The 12,134-nt window shown below is 45.0% G+C and overlaps 1 protein-coding gene across 1 annotated transcript in view; it reads left to right on the forward strand.

Annotated features, from left to right (window-relative positions):
- RSL1D1 (ribosomal L1 domain containing 1) overlaps window positions 1–11,817 on the forward strand; it is an 18,228-nt gene extending 6,411 nt beyond the window's left edge. The window contains exons 8-10 of the mRNA XM_040459628.1: window positions 6,208–6,235; window positions 10,225–10,334; window positions 11,711–11,817. Of these exons, the coding sequence (XP_040315562.1) occupies window positions 6,208–6,235; window positions 10,225–10,334; window positions 11,711–11,817 (245 nt within the window). The remainder of the gene's footprint in view (window positions 1–6,207; window positions 6,236–10,224; window positions 10,335–11,710) is intronic.
- The last annotated feature ends 317 nt before the right edge of the window (window positions 11,818–12,134 follow it).

Genomic DNA, 12,134 nt, shown 5'->3' on the forward strand with positions numbered 1-12,134 from the left:
CTCGACGTCTTAGTCCAGTGCTGTCTTAAAAGGATCAACATCCGGGGGCGCCTGAGTGGCCCAGTTGGTTAAGCTTGGTTGTGCCTCAGGTCGTGACCTCACGGTTTCACGGGTTCAAGTCCTCCGTCGGGCTCTGTGGTGACAGTGGGGCATCAGCTTGGAATTCTTCCTCTGTCTCTCTCTCCATCTCTCTCTGCCCCTCCCCTGCTTGACCTGTCTCTGTGTCTCTCTAAAAATAAATACATAAGCTTAAAAAAAGGGGGATTAACATCTGTTTGACTCAGTTGGGGGCATTTTCTATACTTGAAATACCCAGGAAGTAATTGGGCCATATGTATTCTTTTGAGTCTCCTAAAAACCTGGCTCTTAAGCCTTTCAGAAGAAACTAGCTGATGATGTGAATTCGATACCCAACTTTTCTGTACAGATTTTCCCATAAAATCGTTTCCTCAGGGTCCTCAGCCTCACGGTGGCACAGAGTCAGAAACTTCGCTGAACTAGCCATTGAGCCGCCGGGTTACATCAGTGTTCATTTCCTTCGTTTGGCCACTCATTTACCTGCCGTTTAACCACCAAGTTCCTACAACCTGCCGGGTGTGGGGCTGGGCTTGAGAAACTAATGCATACAGCACAGCTTTGAACTTCAAGAGAGCCCCGGTCTAGTTTGTGATGGCGCCAGAATTTTGGAATAGGGGCTCTGTTCGGCCCCGAGGAGGAGGGGGTCCAGAGGCCAGGGAACTTGCCATCTGCCGATAACTGAGTGTTAAGCTTAGAATGTGTGTGTTTGGAGGGAAATGCTAATGGAAACCACGGGAGGGAGCTAGAAGGAGAACTACACATACAGACCCATGGCATAGAATAGAGAGTCCAGAAAATAACCCCTTACTTGTATGCTGATTGACAAGTCTATCAAGACCATGGGAAAAAGGGTCTTCAACTAATGGCATTAGGACATCTGGATATCTAGATGTAAAAGAAAGATCCCTATCTAACACCGGACACAAAAAAATAATTCAAAATGGGACCCTGGAAGAGAACACAGGTGTAAATCTTCATTACCTTGGTTAAGGCACTAGTTTCTGGAGCTATGACACCTTAACACAAGTGGAAAAAAAAGAAAAAAGAAAAACGAGTTCATCCATACTGAAAACTTTGTGTAGGGGCACCTGGGTGGCTCAGTCGTTTAGACGTCTGACTTTGGTTTGGGTCATGATCTTACGGTCCGTGAGTTTGAGCCCCACGTCGGGCTGTGTGCTGACAGCTCAGAGCCTGGAGTCTGCTTCAGATTTAGTGTCTCCCTCTCTCTCTGCCCCTTCCCTGCTCACACTCTTTCTCTCTCTCAAAAATAAACATTAAAAAAAATTTTTTAAACAAACTTTGTGCTTCGCAAAAAAGTGAAAAGACAACCTACTGAATGGGGGGATATTCAAAAATCTCTTACCTGATGGGGAACTTGTATTAAGAATGTATTAACAACTCTTAACAAGGGGCACCTGTCTGGCTTAGTGGGTAGAGCATGTGACTCCTGATGTTGGGGTCATGAGTTCAAGCCCCATTTTGGGTGTAGAGCTTACAAAAAAAAAAAAAAAAAAAACCCAAATGAGCAAAACTCTTAAAAGTCAACAATGAAAAGACAATCCAGTTTTTAAAATGAGCAAAGTGGAGGGTACTGGGTGGCTCAGTGGTTAAACTCTTGATTTAGGCTCAGGTCATGATCTCACGGTTCATGGGATCGAGCCACAGGCTGGGCTCCGTGCTGACAGCTGGGAGCCTGCTTGGGATTCTCTCTCTCTCTCTCTCTCTCTCTCTCTCTCTCCTCTTCCCCCACTTGCTCTCTCTCTCTCCTCTTCCCCCACTTGCTCTCTCTCTCAAAATAAACTTTAAAAAGAACACAAAAGACAGTAACAAGATGGATGTGGAAAAACTGGGGCGTGAGGGGCGGGGAGATGGGCAAACTAGGCGAAGGGGGATTAAGAGATACGAACTTCCCAGTTGTAAAATAAATCAGGGGGATGAAAAGTACAGTGTAGCGATAGAGTCAGTAACACTGTAGTAATGGCGTATGGTGGCAGATGGGAACCACAGTTATCTAATGCTCACAGCTTAGCGTGTAGAATTGTCAGATCGCTACGTTAGACACCTGAAGCGAACACAACGTCAGCTACAATTTTTTTTACAGAGACTTAATCCACGCTTGTTAGAACAGTGCCTGCTGCCTACAAAATGTTTAGTAAACACAGATCAATTCATTGAGAAACTATGCAATCATTACAAATGATACGGAGCAACAAACACAGGAGTAAATAAACATTTAAATCAATAAACATGGTGGGATGTTCGCTATGTATTATCAGTGGGACAAAGAAAGTTACGGTACACACGATCTCTTTCGAATTTTGTCTTAAAGTCCCAATGGGCCTCAAAAGATGGGAAGATACCCACAAAATGCTAATAATGGTTATTTCTGGGTAAGGACCTCAGATTGTTTTCATTAAGATTTTTATTTTAAGGGGTGCAGGGGTGGCTCAGTCAAGTGTCCAGCTTTGGCTCAGGTCATGATCTCATAATTGATGGGATCAAGCCCTGCATCGGGCTCAGCACTGACAGCTTGAAGCCTGCTTGGGATTCTCTGTCTTCCTCTCTCTCTGCCCCACCCCTACTTGCTCCCTCTCTCTCTCAAAAACGAGTAAGTAAACTTGAAAAAGTAATTTTAAAAAATTAAAAGAAAAATTAAAAGAAAATTTTAAAAAATAAAAGAAAAATGATCGAGTTTCTCTCTTTATCCTCACGCCTTACGGAAAGATCCCAAGAAATGAAAATAGATTCTCAACTTGTCAAAGGGCACTTGTAACCCCCACATGGCACAGTATGGGTTGATGGTCAGCAAAGGCATCTGGTTTTCCCGTCATTGTCATTTCTTGCTAGTCTTACATGCAGGTGTTCTGTTGTTTCCTCAGACTTCATTTTATTTTATTGTATTTTATAGATTTTTTAAATATTTCTTTTTTAAAAAATTTTTAATGTTTATTTATTTTTGGCAGAGAGAGAGAGAGAGAGAGAGAGAGACAGAGCATGCGCGGGGGAGGGGTAGAGAGGGAGACACAGAATCTGAAACAGGGTCCAGGTTCCGAGCTGTCAGCATAGAGCTGACGTGGGGCTCGAACTCACGAACCATGAGATCATGACCTGAGCCGGAGTCGGACGCTTAACTGACTGAGCCACCCAGGCGCCCCTAAGACTTCATTTTAAAAGACCAATTTTAGGTTCACAGTCAAACTGAGAGGGAGGTACAGAGATTTCCCATATACCTCTGCCCCGCGCATGCATGGGCCACCCCCCTTATCAATATCCCCATACATTTGTTATAACCCATAAACGTCCACGGACACGTCATCATCACCAAGAGTCTAGTAGTTTCCAAGGGTTCGCTCTTGGTGGTGTGCATTCTGTGGGTTTGGACAGATGTATAATGATACGTCTCACCATTTTACTATCATACAGAGTAATTTTACTGATGTGAAAATCCCGCATTCTCTACCTGTTCCTCCCTCTCCCCTACCCACTGGGTAACTTGGCAGCCACTGATTTTTTTTTTAAACGTTTTATTTATTTTTGAGAGACAGAGAAAGAGAGAGACAATGGGGGAGGGGGAGGGAGAGACACGCACACACAAAATCCGAAGCAGGCTCCAGGCTCCGAGCCATCAGCACAGAGCCCGATGCGGGGCCCGAACCCACAAACCGCGAGATCGTGACCTGAGCTGAAGTCGGACGCCCAACCCACCGAGCCCACGCAGGCGCCCCTGGTCCATTTTTTTTTAATCGGCTTGTTTTCTTGGTGCATTTTAAGGGTTCTTTATATTATTTTATTTTATTTTATTTTAAGTTTCTTATTTATTTTGAGAGAGAGATAGAGAGCAAGTAGGGGAGGGGCAGAGAGGGAGGGAGAGAGAAATCCTAAGCAGGCTCCACACTGTCAGCACAGAGCCCGATGTGGGGCTCTAACTCACGAACTGTGAGATCACGACCTGAGCCGAAACTGACTCAGACGCTTAACCGACCGAGCCACCCAGGCGCCCCAAGGTATTGTTTTGAAACGTCTGCAAATAAGCTTCTGTGCTTGTTTTTTCCATCTCTGAAGTGGGACTACTGCCACGAAATCTTTTTAATGTGCTCTGTCCTCTTCAGCCTGAGAATCCGTAAGTAATATCCATAGATCTATCTTCCAAAGATGAACACAGTTAATATTTTAATATCTGGTATGTTTTTGACAATATTTTTTTCCTGGGCATAAGTGTTTTTTTTTTCCAATCTATATTTTCCAAATTATACATTCCTAAAAAAATAAGTAAAAATAAAAAATATACACTCCGGGTCCCACTGCAGACCTACTTGATTAGATAACACATGGCAGCCTGCAGAATCTATATGTTTCACAAGAGGGCAGGTGATTCCTTTTTTTTTTTTTTTTTTTGTTTATTTTGAGAGAGAGAGAGCGCGCAAGCATGGGGCAGAGAGAGAGGGAGAGAGAGAGAATCCCAAGCAGGTTCTGTTCTATCAGCACAGAGCCAGATGCGAGGCTCGAATTCACAAACCGACAGACAATGACCTGAACTGAAATCAAGGGTCCGGTCGATGGTTAACCGACTGAGCCACCCAGGCGCCCCAAGAGCAGGTGATTCCTATCCTCAGAGAGGTTTGGGAAACACTGGTACAACGCGAGTGGTAGCTAGAAGTTTCCTACACTTAGTAACATCTGTAGCAAATTCTCTGCAGGTGAAACCAAATGAGACGGCCAAGTGTAAGACAACCTGAGGAAAATATCTTGTCTTTCCTCTTTTTATTACAAACTGTGTCTTAGGACATTCAGGTAAGCTACTTAGCATGTGCATTTGGCCCCAGTCTCTCCTTGTTAGGCATTTCTTCCAAATCTATAGGACCGAGGCGTGTATATTATTGCATTAATTAAGAAAAAAACTGATCTGATGCATGAGAATTGCTTCTCTTGAGAATCCATGTTATTTCAATAATCCAATCAAGAGCCTAATTCATACAGAAGAAACGCTGAGACGGCTTTACTCGCCTTTCATCTAAAATCATTTCATCTTGAGTGTTATCGGACCGTTCGCAGGAAATTATTTCCGGGATATATATAATTTTTGACTAAAAAGCTGCCTCTCGGACCAGGTGAGAGAAACTTACCATTTCTTGTATAAAATTGGTAGCTTGCTTTTGTTTTGTGTGCTTGGAAGTGCCTTAAAAATGCTTTTTACAATATTGTTTTTGGTTGAGCTGCCGAAGCAGGCTCCAGGCTCCGAGCTGTCAGCACAGAGCCTGACACGGGGCTTGAACTCACAGACCATGAGATCGTGACCTGAGCCAAAGTCGGACGCTTAACTGATGGAGCCACCCAGACGCTCCTAAATATAACACTTTTTAATGTTTATTTTATTTTTGAGAGAGAGAGAGAGAGTGTGTGAGTGGGGGAGGGTCAGGGAGAGAAGGAAACACAGAATTGGAAGCAGGCTCCGGGCTCTGAGTGCTCAGCACAGAGCCTGACGCGGGGCTCGAACCCACAGAGGTGAGGTCATGACCTGAGCCAAAGTCGGACCCTCAACCGACTGAGCCATCCAGGCACCCGTATACTACATATTTTCATAAGATTTTATTTTTCATGATCTGTTGTTACGAGCAGCGCCTCTCTCAGTGAGCTGGGTCTTTCTTTCCCTTTGTGCACATTTCCATGAATGGCTCTTCCTTCTGGTTACAAGGAGACACGGTTCCGCCTCCTGTGTTTCTTTATCACAGATTTAAGTGCAGAAAACCTCACACCGCCGGATAGAAATGGAATGAGGCTTCTAGCAACGTGGCTTAGACACGCACATCCATTACAGTGACGTGCCACTGAATTATTTTTTCCAAGCTGGAGGGTCTATTTCTCCTTCCATTTGAGGGCGAAGAAGGGTTGAAAGCAAAAACGGGCAAACGCCCGGTCACTTGAACAATACTGCCAGTCACTAATCATTCATTTTCTTAGCACAGATAGCATATATTTTGAACTTTTCCGAGGTTTCCTGTCCTGGAGGTTTAACAAAAACAAATGAAAACAAAGCCTCTGTCCACTGCTTTTCTTCCCTTAAATAGGAGAAGGGCAATTTCAAAAGGGGACACCTTGCAGGTTGTTGGGTATTGCTGCTGGCTGGCTCAGTCGGAAGAGCGTGTGACTCTGGATCTCGGGGTCGTGAGTTCAAGCCCTGTGTTGGGTGTAGGCATTACTAAAACTAAACGGAAAACAAAAACAAAGCTCGAACACATACAGAAGGGAGGACCTGGAAATTATTCCCTTAAAGCTGTCACGCCTGTGTGGTACCTGGAAAGTGCCTGGATCCTCCCCAGGGACTGTGTGGCCCATTCTGAAGACCACAGTGATAGGGGATGTACCAGAACAAGAAAGGAGGAAGCAAATAAATACGGTTAGACATAAGGTAAGGTCAGGTAGCTTTCCTTCCTGGGAGTAAAGACCAATTATAACTGGAACTGATAAAAAACAAAACAAAACAAAACTCCCATTTACAACCGCAAGTAGATGGAGAAAATACATACAAATAAATCGAGCGCGATCGAGAAGTCTCTTGCAGAAAAACAAAAAAAGTTTGGCCATGTGCCGAAGGACAGAGTCGACCCTCTGCAAGAGGACAAGCTCCCTCTTCCCAAGGTCCCTTTGGACTCAGAAGATGTAACTCTTCCCTAGGTGCTCTATTTCAAATCTGATAAAACCCCAAACTTGAATAGGCGTGTTGAGGATGACGTTGGCAAATTGAAGTCAATGCTGCTAGAAAAGGAAGCATATGGAACTAGATGGGGAAAGTCCCGAAGGCTGTTGAGGAGAAAACATTTCCAACCAGGTTCCAAAAGCTCCAAAGGTCTGCTCTATGGTGCGGGAAAACACACACACACACACACACACACACACACACACACACACACGAAGAAGAAATAGAAAGGAGTGGTAACGTCACACAGGTCTGTTTTGGGGGAATTTACTACAATAGTGGTTTTTCACAGTAGGGAGAACAAACAACATTTTCCAAATGAATTAGGGATTCTTGGTTATTCATTTGGGGGAAAACATAGACCCATACTTCAGGCAATGGGCAGATTCTGGAAAACCCAGGATTTGGCCATTTGTGTTGGCCCAAGATCATGAGTGGTAATTTTGTATCAAGATGCTCTCATTCAGGAAATGGCTTTTGTCTCCGTATGCTAAGAAAAACCATCGATGGGCGAGTTGGCCGATAACCCCACTGATGAGATGGCATTATTCTGCACGTGGGTCCTGGTGTGTTTGGAAGATGCCAAGTGACACATTTATCTGTTAAAATACCCATCAAGACTTGGGTTAGTTTGGTGGCCATTTAATTCTGCGATTCACAAGTGATGCTTTCTAGTTTGCTCAGTAGTGTGCCTAAGGCCAGGGCAATACCAACAGCGGGAAACATTTGGGAACCCTCGTCCCCGCTCAACTTCGTGCTTGTTAAATTTGGCCCTGGGTTCCCTACTGACAATTAGTATGGAAAATACAATTTCCCTTTTGGGGAATTGTCCAAAGGTTCCTTCCTCTTATCTTATTTTATTTTATTTTATTTTATTTTATTTTTTATTTTATTTTAATTTCTTATTTTATTTTAATTGCTTATTTTATTTTAATTTCTTATTTAATTTTAATTTTTTATTTAATTTAATTTTTATTTTATTTTAATATTTTATTTTAATTTAATATTTTATTTTAATATTTTATTTTAATATTTTATTTTATTTTAATATTTTATTTTATTTTAATATTTTATTTTAATATTTTATTTTATTTTAATATTTTTATTTTAATATTTTATTTTATTTTATTTTAATGTTTTATTTTATTTTATTCTATTTTATTCTATTCTATTCTATTTTGAGAGCATGAGCAGAGGAGAGGGGCAGAGAAAGAGAAAGAGAGAGAATCCAAGCAGGCTCCAAGGTCAGTGTAGAGCCCAGCTCGGGGCTCGACCCCACGATCCCAGGACCATGACCTGAGCTGAAATCAGGAGTTGGATGCTCAACCGACTGAGCCGCTGAGGGGCCCCCAGTCCTTCCTCTTAAATTAGCCTTTCATCTTGAATGTGATCGCTTGTATCTAACACGTAGGAATCTAAATGCACCATCAAGTAGTGGTCGTGCTTCAGGAAGATGTCAGGTCAAGTCTACCTGACACAGAACTTGATTTTCAGAAGCAGCGTCTGGATGTCATGAGATAGTTTCATGAAATGTGTGGGAAGGTGTCCTTTAAACTACCAAAATTAAGCACTTCCCATGACCGCAATGAACGTGGGGACTTAGCATGCCGGCTGCTCCCCCTGAAACAGTCCACAAGCCCCAGCCAACAGCCCCCCAAACATCTCCCTTCGCTTCTTCAGATGAATGGAGAGCCCTGAAACTAGACCCCTTAGCAGCGCCTCTGTTACGACCCCAGACTCAAAGCAATGGACGGGACCTGAAGACGGAACAGGGAGCAGTCGGCGGGAAAAAACGTCTTGCTCCCGGTAACTGACGTTGTCCACGTGTACAGAAATCGTACAAATGAAGTCAGAATAGGGTACCGTCAGCAAAAGGATCAAGAATGCTTAGAAATGAAAAAGCAAGCAGATAGGGAACCTGGGTGGTTCTGTCGGTGAAGCGTCTGACTTCGGCTCACGTCAGGATCTACTTTGTTTTTTAAACAAAACAAAATGGCTTTATCTGTGTCAAGTTGAAGATTACAGGAAAAGGAAATGCCTTCCTCAAATGAGAGACTTCCTGCACCCTCCGGTGATAATGAACTTGAAGCTGGCATGTGGGTACCTAGAAGTTCTCCTGCCAATCTGTCCCGTTGGCACTTCGTTGGTATTATTTTAATAACAGCTGCAAATTCTTTGCCTTGGCTTCTCCATCCCTGAAGTAGTGATACGTGTTTTTGAAGTGACTGAAATCTGTAAGATTCTAAACAGAACATCGTGTCCTTTCTGTCTTTATCCCCTGTGTCTAGAGTGTTCCATGTCCCTTCTTTTTCGCCAGTTATATTTTCAAGCTTTTGTTCATGAGATTTCCTTTCTTTTCTTTTTAAGTGTTTATTTTCGAGAAAGAGAGAGACACAGCATGAGTGGGGGAGGGGCAGAGAGAGAGGGAGACACAGACTCCCAAGCAGGCTTCGGGCTCCGAGCCGTCAGCACAGAGCCCTGCGCGGGGCTCGAACCCACGAACTGTGAGATCATGACCTGAGCCCAAGTCGGACGCTCAACCGACTGAGCCACCCGGGCGCCCCTTAACTAACAGAGATTTATTTATTTATTTTTTTAATTTTTTTTTTCAACGTTTATTTATTTTGGGGACAGAGAGAGACGGAGCATGAACGGGGGAGGGGCAGAGAGAGAGGGAGACACAGAATCAGAAACAGGCTCCAGGCTCCGAGCCATCAGCCCAGAGCCTGACGCGGGGCTCAAACTCCCGGACCGCGAGATCATGACCTGAGCTGAAGTCGGACGCTCAACCGACTGAGCCCCCCGGGCGCCCCTTAACTAACAGAGATTTAAATAAAAGTAAGAAAAAATTCACTTCTTTATTAATCTGCAAGAAACAGATTAGTGGTTGCCTGGGCCAAGGGGAGAGAGAGAGGTGTGAGTTACCAGGAGGCACAAGGAAACTTCTGGGAACAACGGATGTGTTTTTCGTGTGCTAATGCTTTCACATGAAGGCCAGTGCGGGGCTTGAACTCAGGACCTTGAAGTCAAGACCTGATGTGAGGTCAAGAGTCAGAGGCTCAACTGACTGACCCCCCCAGGTGCCCCTCGATTGGATACTTTAACTGTGTGCAGTTTTTTCCTTCATTATTACCTCCGTGAAGCTGTGAATAAAGAAGCAGAGAGTGGACGGTTCCAAGCAGTATTCCCCAGCTTTTGCAGATCGTAAGCCCCGGGTGCTGGGGAAAGTCTACTTTCCTGGATCCCCGTGAAGCACCAGGTGAACTGTGCTTTCAACAAGGGACGTGGGAAATCTGGAGCTGAGGGACGATGGGAAACACGGGTATACCGTGGGCCTAGAAGGAGGCCTCCCTCATCTCCACCAAACCCTCATCAGGAGCAACCACATGAAGTTACCTCCATCCACAGCCAGGGGGAGACAAACGATGATTTCCTGATTTTTTTTCTCCCAGATCCATCACTACAGCAGGACAGTGTCCCAACAGCCTCTCCTGGAAGGAGTTTTCCCAGCTCCTCGGCATCTTCTCTGATGGGCTGAATGGCGAGGAGGCTAAGCTGATGGGTGAAGTGACTTCCGTGAGAACCCACATTACCGCAATTACCCAATCCAGATCCTACCTCCTACAAGAGACACTCCAAGAGCCGCATTTGGTGTTTCCCTGGAAGCGAGTTGGCTGTTGGTTGTCAAGGAGATTCACTTCATCAGGTACAGGAAACTGTGTTTTTGAAAAACATGGGTCGCCGTGTGTTTGGAAGTCGTGAAGATTTTTTTGTTGTGGCTACCAGGTGAGGTCAGGGATGTTTCTCGTAGGAACGGAAAACGTCTGTCCACACTCCTAAAAGTACGGGAACAGAGCCTCGCTCATGCTGTCACTGAGTTCTGTGAATTTCTTCAGGGCGACGCGCAAAAATCACGTAATCTTTTATCAAGTTATCCTTTTCTTCATGTTTGTTTGTTTTTTAAATGTATTTACTTATTTGGAGAGAGAGGGGGACAACCTGAGTGAGCAGGGGAGGGGCAGAAAGGGGGGGGGGGGGAGAGGACCCCAAGCAGGCTCCCGCACTGTCGGAGTGGAGCCGGATGTGGGGCTGGAACTCACGAACTGTGAGATCATGACCTGAGTCGAGACTGGGAGTCAGACGCTTAACCGAATGGGCTACCTAGGTGTTCCTTTATCAAGTTTTTCTCACTGAGCTGGCAATCCATTAATTTTCCCATTTTTTGTTAAGAAGAGTAAGAGACATCTGCTTGCAAAAGTACTTGTTTTGGTGACTCCCATTCTTAAAAAGTCACTCACTTGGGGCGCCTGGGTGGCGCAGTCGGTTAAGCGTCCGACTTCAGCCAGGTCATGATCTCGCGGTCCGGGAGTTCGAGCCCCGCGTCGGGCTCTGGGCTGATGGCTCGGAGCCTGGAGCCTGTTTCCGATTCTGTGTCTCCCTCTCTCTCTGCCCCTCCGCCGTTCATGCTCTGTCTCTCTCTGTCCCAAAAATAAATAAACGTTGAAAAAAAAATTAAAAAAAAAAAAGTCACTCACTTCAGTTTCTTCATATTCCCTTAATATCAGCACCGACTGGTATGAGGGAAAACATAGACTCCCATGTGAGCAATGTACAAAAATTCCCTATGGATTAGAATGAATATGGTGGGGGCGCCGGGGTGGCTCCGTCGGTTAAGTGTCTGATTTCAGCTCAGCTCATGATCTCACGGTTCGTGGGTTCGAGCCCCGCGTCGGGCTCTGCACTGACGGCTCGGAGCCTGGAGCCTGCTTCAGAGTCTGTCTCCTTCTCTCTCCGCTCCTCCCCTACTTGCCCTCTGTCTCTCTGTCAAAAAAAAAAAAAAAATTAACATTAGAAAAAAATAAAATGAGTAAGGTAGTTATCAAAACAGAAGACCCCTAACTGTGACGTGCCTCTTAAAAATGTCTTCAAATGTCACAGATCGTGCCCAGCACCAGGATTTGCTGCTGGCTTATGTGCCTGGAAAAAGGAAGATGAATAATGAGAAAGAGGACGAGTCGATTGAGTTGATTGAATCAGCCCCTTGACTGAGTTGAGATCGTCGCTGTTAACCACAGGGATGAGACACGACGTCTGTCTTCACTTGGGTCCTTCACGGTCCTCAGGCAGCGGGCAGCCCGTCTATCTGCTGAAATGCCAACCACAGCGGGGTTTCCCCGTGGCTCTGGCCTTAACTCTGCCCCTCACCAGTGGCCCTTTGAAGTCTGGGGAACTCGAGAAACCCCTTCAGTTCACTCAGGCCAGGACAAGAGCATCAGTGGGAAACTTCTACAAGCTTTCTTCCCTCCTGCACGTCAAACGCGGCACCCGGGTCTCCCCACCGGCAGAGGAGGGGAGAACGGAC

This window comes from Herpailurus yagouaroundi, unplaced genomic scaffold, assembly GCF_014898765.1.
Source record: "Herpailurus yagouaroundi ecotype Mexico unplaced genomic scaffold, PumYag 222, whole genome shotgun sequence".
Classification (NCBI taxonomy): domain Eukaryota; kingdom Metazoa; phylum Chordata; class Mammalia; order Carnivora; family Felidae; genus Herpailurus; species Herpailurus yagouaroundi.